At 42.7% G+C, this 12645-nt stretch overlaps 1 protein-coding gene across 1 annotated transcript; it reads left to right on the top strand.

The window, feature by feature from the left end:
* The first annotated feature begins 9469 nt into the window (after nt 1-9469).
* On the top strand, nt 9470-10339 carry LOC126381620 (uncharacterized). Its single transcript, XM_050031074.1, has one exon. It carries the CDS (start codon nt 9470-9472, stop codon nt 10337-10339), a length of 870 nt encoding a protein of 289 aa, XP_049887031.1.
* The last annotated feature ends 2306 nt before the right edge of the window (nt 10340-12645 follow it).

Below are 12645 nucleotides of genomic sequence, written 5' to 3'. Positions count from 1 at the left end.
CTGCACACACACACGCTTTTAATATATGTTTTTGTAAACTAAGTAAGTACTTTATTTTATAAGTAAATATTATTATGTATTCATTCAAGTTGTATTTGTGGGAGACACGGCTTCCGTGCCTCACTTAGCAGGGTCCACAGAATACCAGCGTCGTGGCTCGCGCCGCGGCTTATGCTGAGTGAGGCCCTTTTATAAAGGACACCACCACCATCGTTGACCAGTCCATACACACAATTATTTGTATTTCTCGTGTATGTTGTCTTTTAATTTTTTTTTTTTTTATTATTATGTGTTTGATTGTAAGTTATGTGTTACTCCGTGTTTTATATTATATATTTGTTATTTATTTTATATTTGTTACTGTGGTGTCCCTTTATAATAAACGTTTCTTTCTTTCTTTCTTTCTTTCAAAAAATAGTCCGAAATTGCAACAGTTGTACCCTAGTTTCTGCACCTAATCCACCAATGCCCATGAAACGGAGAGATCTTCCCACGGAACCTTGGACTGATGTCGCAATGGATCTTCTTGGCCCACTTCCATCCGGTGACTATATTCTAGTAGTAATTGATTATTACACCCGATATAAAGAAGTTAAAATTACTAAAACAATCACATCGTCTAATATAATATGCTTACTTCAAGAAATATTCTTTCGGTTGGGGTTCCCAGCTTCTATTACAGCCGACAATGGTAAACAATTCACGAGTGGAGAACTAAAGGATTATCTCAGTGAGTGCGGCGTCAAACTCTACAACAGTATACCTTATTGGCCTCAACAGAACGGTGAAGTAGAGCGACAGAACAGAAGTATTTTAAAACGATTACGTATAAGTCAAATTGAGAAAAGGGATTGGAAAGAAGATCTGCTTTACTATTTAATGATGTATAACAGCACTCCACATTCGACTACCGGGAAAACACCATCCGAACTATTTTACAGGCGCCAGTTTCGTGATAAGTTACCTTATGCCAAAGACATAGAGAACAGTTATTTGGATATAGACACGGAAACTAGGGACAAGGACCGAATTCAAAAACAAAAAGGGAAAGAGTACAGTGATCGTAAAAGAAAAGCTATAGAACATGATATCTCAGAAGGTGACAAGGTATATGTTAAATCGTTTATTAAAGAAAATAAACTCACTTCAGAGGAAGACCGAGAAGGACTTATGATGACCAAATTGGAGATGTCCTTAGAAAAGTAGTAAATTAAAAATAGTAAATTTTTTCTATTCTTGCATTAAATAAATTAGAGAATTTACCACAAAGTAGGACAGCATAGTATTACATTTGTGAATGTTATTTTAGATAAAACTTTCCGCATATATGAAACTAATTCATTATAATCATTTGACTTTTTGAAATCTTTTTCACCTAGTAATATAACGCAATAGTCACTCATCCTGAAGTATTTAAGCTTGTCTTCAAGGTTGTGCAGCTGTTGTTTTATGTCAGCGCCTGGTAGTAAAAAGTGACAAAATTCGAATGTCCTCATAGAGCTTTCCATTGCAGATAGTATATTATTGTCGCTTTTGGTACTACAGAAGATATTTTATCTTTTCGCGTACTCCTCTTCGTTATCATGGACAAAGATTCTTTACTACTTTCGCAATGATTATTAATCTGCGGTGAGAGTGCGACAGATGAATTGTCTGACTCTGAATTCCTGATTGTTTGTAAGTTCGTAATGAAAGATGAAACTTCTTGCTGAGTAGCACTGATTGATCTTCCTAAAACCTGCAAGTCTTGATTCAGTTGATATATTTTATTTTCTAGTTTTGTGATATTTTGTTGTATCTGCTGAATTTCAGGTTTTTTCGAGGTATTATTATATGCAAAAGTACAAGCAAATGTTGTGCGTGGTGTTGCACTGAAGGGGATTGGCAGATTGATATAGAAGTGTCATTTTTCTTTTCATATTTTTTAATTTCTTCTTTCAGAGCATAGTTCTCTTCAAAAAAAAAATAATTCAAAAATATTTATTTTTCAAAATTGGCTTACAAAGTTAGCGCTTTTTGAACGTCAAACATAATTAAATTACATATTATGTAACTAGCTGTAAAACTACTACCACATCGGAATCTGTAACGCTGAGGGAAAGACGTGGCCAGAAAACCTCCCAGCACAGGGCCCTAGTCCTACTGTTTCATGTTTTCCTTTCTTTTCTTTTAATCCAGTTTGTATTACATAATTTATAGACTTAAATACAATGGTATTCCAATTACAGTCGGTGGAAGGAAAGTGAAAAATAAAGAGTTTATGTGACTTTATCACAGAAACAGTGTTTTATGAGCTTCCTGACAGAAGCAGGCCTGTCCACATACGCAGCACCCGAAAGCCAGCCATCGCTCCCTTCGCACATTTTTGAGGGAAAGGTGCGACCCGACTTCCGGACGCCACCGCGTACACGAACATTTCGAGGCGAGCATGCACCACTTATATAAAGAAGCTCAAAATCCTCCGCCTGGATATAAAAAAAAAGTACTCTACTGTTCAAATATCATCAAGTGTTTCACAATCCTTTTTAATCCACTTACAAAGTTATTTCAAATTCAGTATTTTAGGGCCAAGTTTTTATTGCAAACATTCTTGTCTTTCTTGTGTTGAGCTGAAGTAATCCATTTAATATTATTTTCTTTAAGATAGTCTCCTACTTTATAATAAGCTTTACTGATTAAAGTAGTTTTTATAACATTCTTAAACATGTTCTCTGATATCAGAATATCAATTTCTTTTTCCCATATGACCAATTTTTCTTCAGCTTCTAATAATTTTTCCTTGGTTCTTTCCAGTTCTTCGCAAACATCAAATGTTGTCTCCCGGTAGCTATTGTTCGTCAGTACAAATTTTAGAGACGATTCAATATTTTTCCCGTTAGAGTCAGTTTCCTCATCAGATGTAGACAAAGACTGAAAAGAATTGGAAGTGGAAATGTTGACTTGTTTCTTCCTTTTCGTCACATTTTTCATTAATGAACTATTGTTAAGAGTAGGTTTCTCTATGAGATTATTAGGTAAAGTCGTCTTTGGACTGTGACGAACTGATTTGTTTATATAATCCGAAGTCGAGTTACATGGAAATGACGTTGAGGGATGTAACGTGTCTGAGCTTTTGTCGCTACGGGAGCGCTCTTCTTCGATGTGGCGAAAGCGTTCGACAAAGTCTGGCACAACGGCTTGATCTACAAGCTTTATTCACTGGGAGTGCCAGACCGTCTCGTGCACATCATACGAGACTTCCTCTCAAATCGAACCTTTCGCTACCGCGTGGAAGGGACGCTCTCGTCACCGCACCCGATACATGCCGGAGTCCCACAAGGCTCGGTCCTCTCCCCTTTACTATTTTCATTGTATACTAGTGACATTCCCAAATCCCCTAATACCGAATTAGCTTTATTTGCGGATGATACAGCCATCTATTCTTCGTGCCGTGGTCGAGTTATGATGACCGGAATCCTCCAACGCGCGGCCAATGCCTTGGGCAAGTGGTTTCGCAAATGGAGAATCGAGGTAAACCCGGAGAAAAGTGCAGCGGTGTACTTTTCAAAGGGCTATTATAACACCCCACGGTCACGCCGTCAACTTAAAATCATTAAGATGTTTGGCAAGCCGATCCCTTGGGAGGAGCAAGTCAAATATCTCGGCGTAGTCTTAGATAGACGTCTTACTTTTAAGGCCCATATCAAACGTGTGCGCGATCGCGCCGCGTTTGTAATGGGCCGTCTTCATTGTCTCCTTAACAAGCGAAGTAAATTGTCCCTTAGGAATAAGGTCAAAATCTACACGACTTGCATCCGTCCGATCATGACCTATGCAGGGGTAGTTTTCGCTCATGCGAGTCCCTCTCAAATCCACCGTCTACAGGTAATACAAAATCGTTTCATGCGGAAAGCCACGGGAGCTCCGTGGTTCCTTCGCAATGAAAATCTGCACATTGACCTAGGTCTGCCAACCATTGCCCAATGGCTCAAATTAGCTTCCAAACGTTTTTTCGATTCTGCTCCGCACCACCCAAATCCCCTGGTAGTTGCGGCTTCCGAATACATCCCGCTTAGGGACGGTACTGAAAAGTATCGGCGTCCGAAGGACGTAATATACGATCCCGACGACCTGATTACTCTAGCCATAGAGGCAGCCAATCAGCTCGCGACACCAAACACTTCAGGACCCCGATACCGACCCCGCCGGCGTGGTCGACGATTTCCCTCATTCAGCGCTTATCGCTATCGACCCACTAGGGTCAATTAATTCTTTCAAATATTCTTCCTCTCAGACGACGCCCTGAGCCGAGGTTCGCGCCCAACTGGGCACCCTCAGGCCTGTTGTCTTAAACGTTGTACCGGGTGAGAGCCTTCAGCGCTCCCCATTTGTCCGGCCAAGTAGTTAATGCCATCTGCGGCAAATCTACAATAAGTCACGTCAAAAAAAAAAAAAAAAAAAAAAAAAAAAAAAAAAAAAAAAAAAAAAAATCTGAGCTTTTGCTTTTAGCGGTCTCTAAATTCGATTTAGGCGTAGAAATTCCGTTGGATGCGTCATTAGTACCTCCAGCAATGTCCAAATCCCCTGCAAATTCCTGAATATTTATTGGTGTTCCATTACACTGTTGTCTTATAGGTTTATCATCACAGCGTGGTTTACGACTTTTTATTGTGCATTCTGGACAACACCAAATGCGATCCAGGTTATGTCTTCACTCTTAACTCGAACTTTGACGAGAGCGGACGTACTACGTTTTTTTTCGGCAATTTACCTTGCTTACTTTGCGATTGTTACTCTAGTTGCGTTATTTGACGTATTATCGGTGCCTCCTTGTTTATCTTGAGGAGCTTCCCATTGAAGACGGCGGCCATATTCATTCGTGTCGGACCTCTCACTCGGACTCGGTGGTTGTACGGCGACTCCGGTGTACTCGGTGGCTCCTTGTTCCTCGTGAGATACTTACCATTGAAGCCAGCGGCCATTTTGCAGCTTGATCGGATCTCTCCTTTACACTTGGAGGACTGGTTTGTGTTGAGTGACATATTGGACGAATTGCAGCAGTGGTGAGTGCTTCAATTAATTTTTGAATAATTTAAAGTTGGAAAAAGTCGCCTGCGAGATCGGAGATTCGAACTGACAGCAGCGCATGTGTGAGGCGACCGCTTGCCCGCTGCGCTAGCATCGTTGAACGCAGCGACGCGAAATTACTCATCGCTATCGGGGCACACTGCGTTAGAGGCGTCACAAGGTTGGACTCTAGAATCTCTGGAGGCGGCACTAATTTGGACTTCACTTCAGTTCGCCGAGATGGTGGTGTGTGGCAGATGTGGCGCTGATGTACGGGATTTTATCCAATGCTGTGCGTGCAATAATTGTTTTGACTTCCCGTGTTCCGGAATAACGAAAAAAAAGGTTGGCGTAAACTTGGTCTCGAGCGGCAGTCTGCATGGAGGTGTCCGGACTGCAAGGTTGCGACGCCGAAGCCAACTGTGCCTGCCAGTGCTGAGGGAACAGGAGTTTCTGTGACCGATGTGGCTTCTGTCCCCTCTGCGCCGCAAGCCGCCGTTACGCTGGAGGAGGTCATGCGCGAGCTTGTGCTCATCAAGCGTACTCTGATCCCGCTACCCGAGGTTATTACTGGTATCCAGGAAATTAGAAACGACATTGGCAAAATTAATTCGTCGCTGACGGATCTCTCTGATCGGGTTGGTGTCTTAGAAGCGAAGGTTAAGACTATGGATGGCGCTCGGGATGCTGTTACTAAGCTTGAGGCTCGCGTCCTGCAACTTGAGAGCGATCTTAACGAGAAGAATCAGTGGGCACGACTCAACAACGTCGAGATCAAGGGGGTCCCAATGAAGGATCGTGAGAACCTGTTTGAAATCGTAGCAAAGATTGGCTCTAAAGTAGCATATCCCGTTTCGAAACATAACATCAACTTTGTTGCGCGCGTACCTTCAATAAGTGATAAGGCTAAGCCCATCATAGTTTCGTTCATCAACCGCTACGCCAAGGAAGACTTTGTTGCTGCGGCGCGTGCTTTTAAAAATCTCCGCCCCTCTGACATTGGACTGGATGGCGGGAACCAAATTTATGTCAATGACCATCTTACGGTACAGAACAAACTGCTTTTAAATGAGGCTAAGAAACTGAAGCAGATACATGACTACCAGTACGTGTGGGTAAAAAACGCAAAAATTTTTGCCCGAAAGGACGATCACTCAAAGGTCATTGCTATCAAGAACTCGCAAGACTTGGAGAAAATGCGATAATGTATTTAGCCTTGCTTGCTAACTTAGCTATGATCAACTGCTGTCTCATTAGTCTGGTGCTTGCTTACTTCTTGTTCTTATGCTGCTTATCATTCACATTGATGCGTATTACTACTTATTGTCTGCCTCTATATACTTCGGTGCGTTATTTCATGCTGCTTACTATATTATGGAATATTTTGTTTATATGTAGATCTTCTGCGGTTAAAGGGGAACGTGAATGCACTATTTTTGTGGCTACATTGCTTATAGTATTACCAGTTCACAATGTGTGACATTTATTATCAGAATTGCAGAGGATTACGTACAAAAACTAGCACTTTCTCGCGAAACATTGCTGCTACGAACTACGCTATATTAGTTTTAACGGAGACTTGGTTGCTCGACAGCATTCAGGACTCGGAGCTTTTCGACGACAGGTATATTGTCTTTCGTCGGGACCGTAACTATCAGCTGACTCAGCAAAAATTTGGCGGTGGGGTGATAATAGCGGTGCGCCGTGACTTATCGGCTTCCTGCCATCTTGATTGGTGTTCTAGTGCGGAAGACTTATGGGTTACGGTTGTGATGCGTGGCTCTAGTGTTAGGACGACTGTTAATCTGCATATATGTGTATTGTACTTAATTGAGCAAAATTTGGGTAACTCTTTTTCTACTCAACTCACAAATTTTCTCAGCAACACCAAATGCTTGATTGAGTCGTTTAACATTGATAAATTCTTAATTATTGGTGATTTTAATATGCCTGGCATCAGTTGGTTGTCCTCAGATGTCGGATTTCAACCATCTTTTTCGATAGAAAATCAAACTTTTTCGGACTTTATTGATTCAATATACGATTGCAACTTATTACAGTATAATGGAATTCTAAATGATCGGGGTGTTATATTAGATCTAGTGCTTTGCACTGATACGGTATCGGTTTTTGAATGTCCTGATTCTCTGGCTGTTCCTGTGGATATCCACCATAAAACTTTACTTGTTACTCCCTGTTTTGTAGATTTGGACCCGCTTGCAACACCTAAGCGTACCATTTTTTCTTATCACAAGGGGGACTACGATAATCTATGTAGTCATCTCTCCGAGATCGATTGGTCAACCATTTTAAGTCAAATTTCGGTTGAAAGTGCGGTTGCCAAGTTTTATGAAATAATATACGAACTCAGAGATAGGTTTATCCCTACTAGACTTACCAGGCGTCGTGCTTTTCCACCTTGGTATAGTAATTACCTTATTAAAATAATTAAAGAAAAGTTTAAGTTTTTTGTTAAATACAGAACTTATGGAAACAAGTCTGATGAAAATACGTTTCTTCTACTACGAGATAGGGTGAAATTGAACGAAGGTCTCTGTTACAAGAAGTACATAAGTTCTGTTGAAGAAGCCATAGCCAAAAACCCCAAACAGTTTTGGTCTTACCTTAAAAGTAAGCGCAACAGTAGCTCGTATCCAGCCGCTATGACGTATGGTCCCATTACCAGTAACAATGGTGAAGGTATTAGTGAGCTGTTCTCTTCATACTTTTCTTCTACATTCCAATGTAACAGCTCACGCTTAGTGTCAGCCATAGCCGTGATCAATAACGATATTCCAGGCACTCCTTGTGACATCCACACAATTGAAGTTACCGAGTCACAAGTACATGGTCTTCTCAAGCGTCTGGACGTTAACAAGTCCGCAGGGCCTGATAATATCCCAGCTACATTTCTTGCCCGCTGCGCCAGGACAACGGTGGATACGGTGCCGTCGAAGAAATATGTTGTTGATGAATTATTCAAACAACATGGCCATGAAGTCGTCCGTTTACCCCCCTACCATTGTGACCTGAACCCGATCGAATACGTATGGAATTTAATAAAACAAAGGTAAAATATTTAGGTAATAATATTAATGAAATTCTAAATTTACACACCATAGGAGAGATATAATAAAAATAATAATTACCTGAAATGAAAAAAAATGAAAAAGGCATTTATTTGCTTAATTACATTGTAAGACTTAAAATAAGCCTTCCCAGTAAGTAAAATAATTTACTTGTGTTGGGAAAGACTCGCAACTTCCTCCTAGCCCACTTTATAAAAACGAAAAGGTAATAAAATAACTTACTTAATACTTAAAAGTAAAATTTCTAAACTGCGTGTGTGTTTGTGTGTAGATCGTGTGTGTGTGTGTGTGTGTGTGTATGTGTGTGTATGTGTGTGTGTGTGTGTGTGTATGTGTGTGTATGTGTGTGTGTGTGTGTGTGTGTGTGTGTGTGTAAGTGTGTGTGTGTGTGTGTGTAAGTGTGTGTGTGTGTGTGTGTGTATGTGTGTGTGTTTGTGTGTGTGTGTGTGTGTGTGCATGCCCTACGAAGACACAAGGTTCCTAGGGATCGGATCAGAGTTTGCCACATGCAGGTATACAGGATAGACAGACGTTATGTTATTCTAGTTAGAATATCTTCAGTTTCTTCATAAGTGAGGGTGCTCAGCCATTGCGTTAAGGTAATCTTACAGTGATATAATTGCATGGGGTATAATTCCAGTGAGCGATTAAGTTTATTATAAATATAAGCAGATTGTGTTGTATATTGCCTCTGAGCAAAGACTGTACGGACAGGGCGTGTTGGAGCTACAAGATCATGTCTTCTTCTATTCTGAATAGTGGTTTTAAACGGCAAACATTTTTGTAGATTTAGGATTAGATTGAGAATATACAGTTTTCGGACCGATAGAAGGTTACTTGTTCGATACAATATGTCAGTAGTAAATCTGAATGGTTTGAAGTACATAACCTTTAGTAGAGATCGTTGTGCAATTTCTAATTGCTTTAAGTGCGATTTTGCGGCTCCACCCCAAACAGGGATACAGTATGTTGTTACTGATTGTGCAAGTGCTATGTAGATTTTATTTAGTAAAGCCTGCGTCATGACATGTCTTAAGGACTTGTGGCCACTATGCCTGAGTCCACTCCTGGCTTCAGACACCGCGCGCCGCCCGAGCTGGCAACGCTGCGCGCGGGCCGCCCGCTAGTCAGTCGGATCCCAACCACCGCCGGGACCGCGCGCTCGCCCGCCTGCGCACTACGCGACACAACGCGTCATACGTATGTTCGGCGTTTTCAGTCATCCCATAGGAAGAACGCCCACATAGTGGTGACCCCGACAAGGACAAATAAAAAAAAACGCAAATCGTAAGTCGCACAAACAGTGAATAGCAGCAGCAGTGCAACAAACCGAAATGAGCGAAGACAAAGACGCGTATATTACACCGCCGACAGAGACGGACTCAGGAAATGGGGCCCTCTGTCGTGTCTCAGTAAAAGTTCCGGAGTTTTGGCCCAACAGACCCGACGTATGGTTCGCACAACTAGAGGCGCAATTCGTCCTCGCAAAAAATACGGAGGACTCCACGAAGTTCTACCACGTGATTTCGCAGCTTGGCAACCAGTACACCGCCGAGGTCATCGATGTCATCAGCTCACCACCTGCAACAGGAAAATACGACAAGCTTAAATCAGAAATTATAAAACGACTCTCAGCATCGCAGGAGAAAAAAGTGAAACAGCTGTTAGTTCACGAAGAGCTGGGCGAGCGAAAACCATCACAGTTTCTCCGCCATCTACAAAGCTTGGCAGGTCCTACCGTACCAGAAGACTTCCTGCGCACGATTTGGTCCAGCCGCTTACCGCATAACATTCAGACAATCGTTGCCACGCAGACCGACACTTCACTGGAAAAAGTCGCAGAACTAGCAGACAAGATCTTCGAACTAGCTCCACCAACTTCATCCGTCTTCGCCGCATCAAGTGGGAGCAACGCAACCCCTACCGTCGCAGCCGCAAGTACTAGTGGCAGTAATGTAATGCCACCCTACATGCAGGAAATGACAAAACAAATCGCGGAGCTAACCAGATGCGTCGCTCAATTGACTGCTCAAGAACGCCCACAGTTCCGTCGCTCACGATTCCGCGGCAGAAGCTCGTCTCGAGACAGATCCTCTTCCAAGCCACGCATATGCTTTTATCATCGCAAATTTGGAGCAAAAGCTAACAGATGCACCACCCCATGCAGTTACCATGCAAAAAACACCGAGGGCAGCCGGCAGTAGCGGCCAGCGACTGCCCCTCCACCACTGGCCGCCTATTCGTGACAGATCGCAGGACCAAGACACAATTCTTAGTGGACACCGGATCAGACCTTTGCGTTCTACCTCGAAATATGTCGAAGTTTCCCAGGAACCCGACGGGCTACAACCTCTACGCGGCCAATGGATCCGTAATCCCAACCTACGGTCACGCACATCTTTCGCTGAATCTAGGTTTACGCCGTGAATTCCCTTGGAGATTCGTCATAGCAAAAGTGACGAGACCGATCATCGGCGTCGACTTCCTCTCCCATTATAATTTACTGGTAGACTGCCGACGTCATCGTCTCGTCGATGGACTCACTTCACTCGCCACAGCTGCCTCGCCCGTGGACCCTTCAGAAGCGATTTCTTCCATCAAGACCAATTCACGGACCACCTCAAACTCGAAATATCACGAGATCCTGCAAGAATTTCCAAACATAACGAGGCCTTCAGGAACGCCAAGAACCCGCAAACACAACACAGTCCATTACATAAAAACGACGCCAGGACCGCCAGTGACGTGCAAACCAAGAAGATTAGCTCCAGACAAACTTCAAATAGCCAAACGAGAGTTTGAAGAGATGATAAAAAACGAAACAGCACGACCATCAGATAGCCCCTGGTCGTCACCGTTACATCTTGCGCCGAAGAATGAAAACCAGTGGAGGCCCTGTGGAGATTACCGCTCACTCAACGCGCGAACCGTTCCGGATAATTACCCAATTAAGTACATCCACGACTTTAATTTGAACCTCGCTGGAGCCAAAATCTTTTCAAAAATCGACTTAGTCAAAGCATATAATCAGATTCCGGTGTATGGCCCAGACATCCCCAAAACAGCCATTACTACACCCTTTGGACTGTACGAGTTTCCTATGATGACTTTTGGGCTCAGGAACGCTGGACAGACATTCCAGAGATTTATAGATGAAGTCATTAGAGACCTCGACTTTTGTTACGGTTACCTGGACGACATTCTGGTCTTTTCGAGAAACCCGGAAGAACACGAAGACCACCTCCGGCAGTTATTCAACCGCTTGGACCAATACGGCGTACTCCTGAACTCTGCAAAGTGCAGCCTAGGAGAAAAGGAGATCACATTTCTCGGCTACCACGTCTCCGCCGAGGGGATTAAGCCGGTGGAGGATAAAATTGAAGCGATCAGATGTTTCCCCGAGCCCAGAACCGTCAAGGAATTGAGGAGATTCTTGGGCATGCTTAATTTTTACCACCGTTTTATACCTCGCTCTGCAGAAGTCCAGGCACCATTAAACGAGCTGCTAAAAGGCACGACTAAAAACTCACAGCCAATTTCAATGACGGACGACGAAAGGCGCGCATTTGAAGCCTGCAAACGGGAACTCTGCCAAGCAGCAATCCTAGCACATCCAGACTGCAAAGCAAACATGGCATTAGTAACCGACGCTTCAGATTCGGCTATAGGAGGAGTATTGCAACAGCGACAAGGAGACTCTTGGCAGCCCCTGGCCTTTTTCTCACGCAAGCTTACCCCGGCACAAAAAAAGTATAGCCCGTATGACAGAGAATTACTCGCCATTTACAAGTCCATCCAGTATTTTCGACATATGCTTGAAGCCAGAGTTTTTACAATATACACGGACCATAAACCACTCACGCACGCTTTCCAGTCCAACCGGGATAAATGCTCCCCGCGCCAATACCGACATTTAGACTACATTGCGCAATACACGACTGATATAAGACACATATCAGGTAGTGAAAACGTCGTGGCTGACACCTTGTCCTGAATTTGCGCTCTGACTGCCGTAGATTTTGAAAGAAAGAAAGAAAGAAAGAAAGAAAGAAACATTTATTATTTTCGGACATCACAGACACAGACAGACAGGTACATTACATTTAACACAGGAAAGAAACCACACGGAAATCAAAGTACACAGACAAAAAAAAAAACCTTAAAAAAAAAATACCAAAACAAAAAGAAAAACAAGCCAAATTCATAAAAAATAATAATAATAAAACAAAGCATTCTAAATGTAACGCACTGACGGCCCGATCATCTGCGGTGGAGTCCGGAATAAAAGGACCTCGCTCAGCATAAGTCGCGGCGTGAGCCACGACGCTGGTATTCTGCGGGCCCTGCCGAGTGAGGCCACGGACATCACGGTATATATATGTACATAGATACATACTACTTAAACTTACTTACTTACTTACATATAATTATTTAGTATTACAAAATTATAACAATTACAATAAATACACATTAATACGATTTACCATAAACATAAAAATATCATAAAATA

Source organism: Pectinophora gossypiella, unplaced genomic scaffold (genome assembly GCF_024362695.1).
Source record: "Pectinophora gossypiella unplaced genomic scaffold, ilPecGoss1.1 Pgos_68, whole genome shotgun sequence".
Classification (NCBI taxonomy): Eukaryota; Metazoa; Arthropoda; class Insecta; order Lepidoptera; family Gelechiidae; genus Pectinophora; species Pectinophora gossypiella.
Note: the sequence above shows the minus strand (reverse complement) of the source record. Positions and strands in the feature narration are given on the sequence as shown.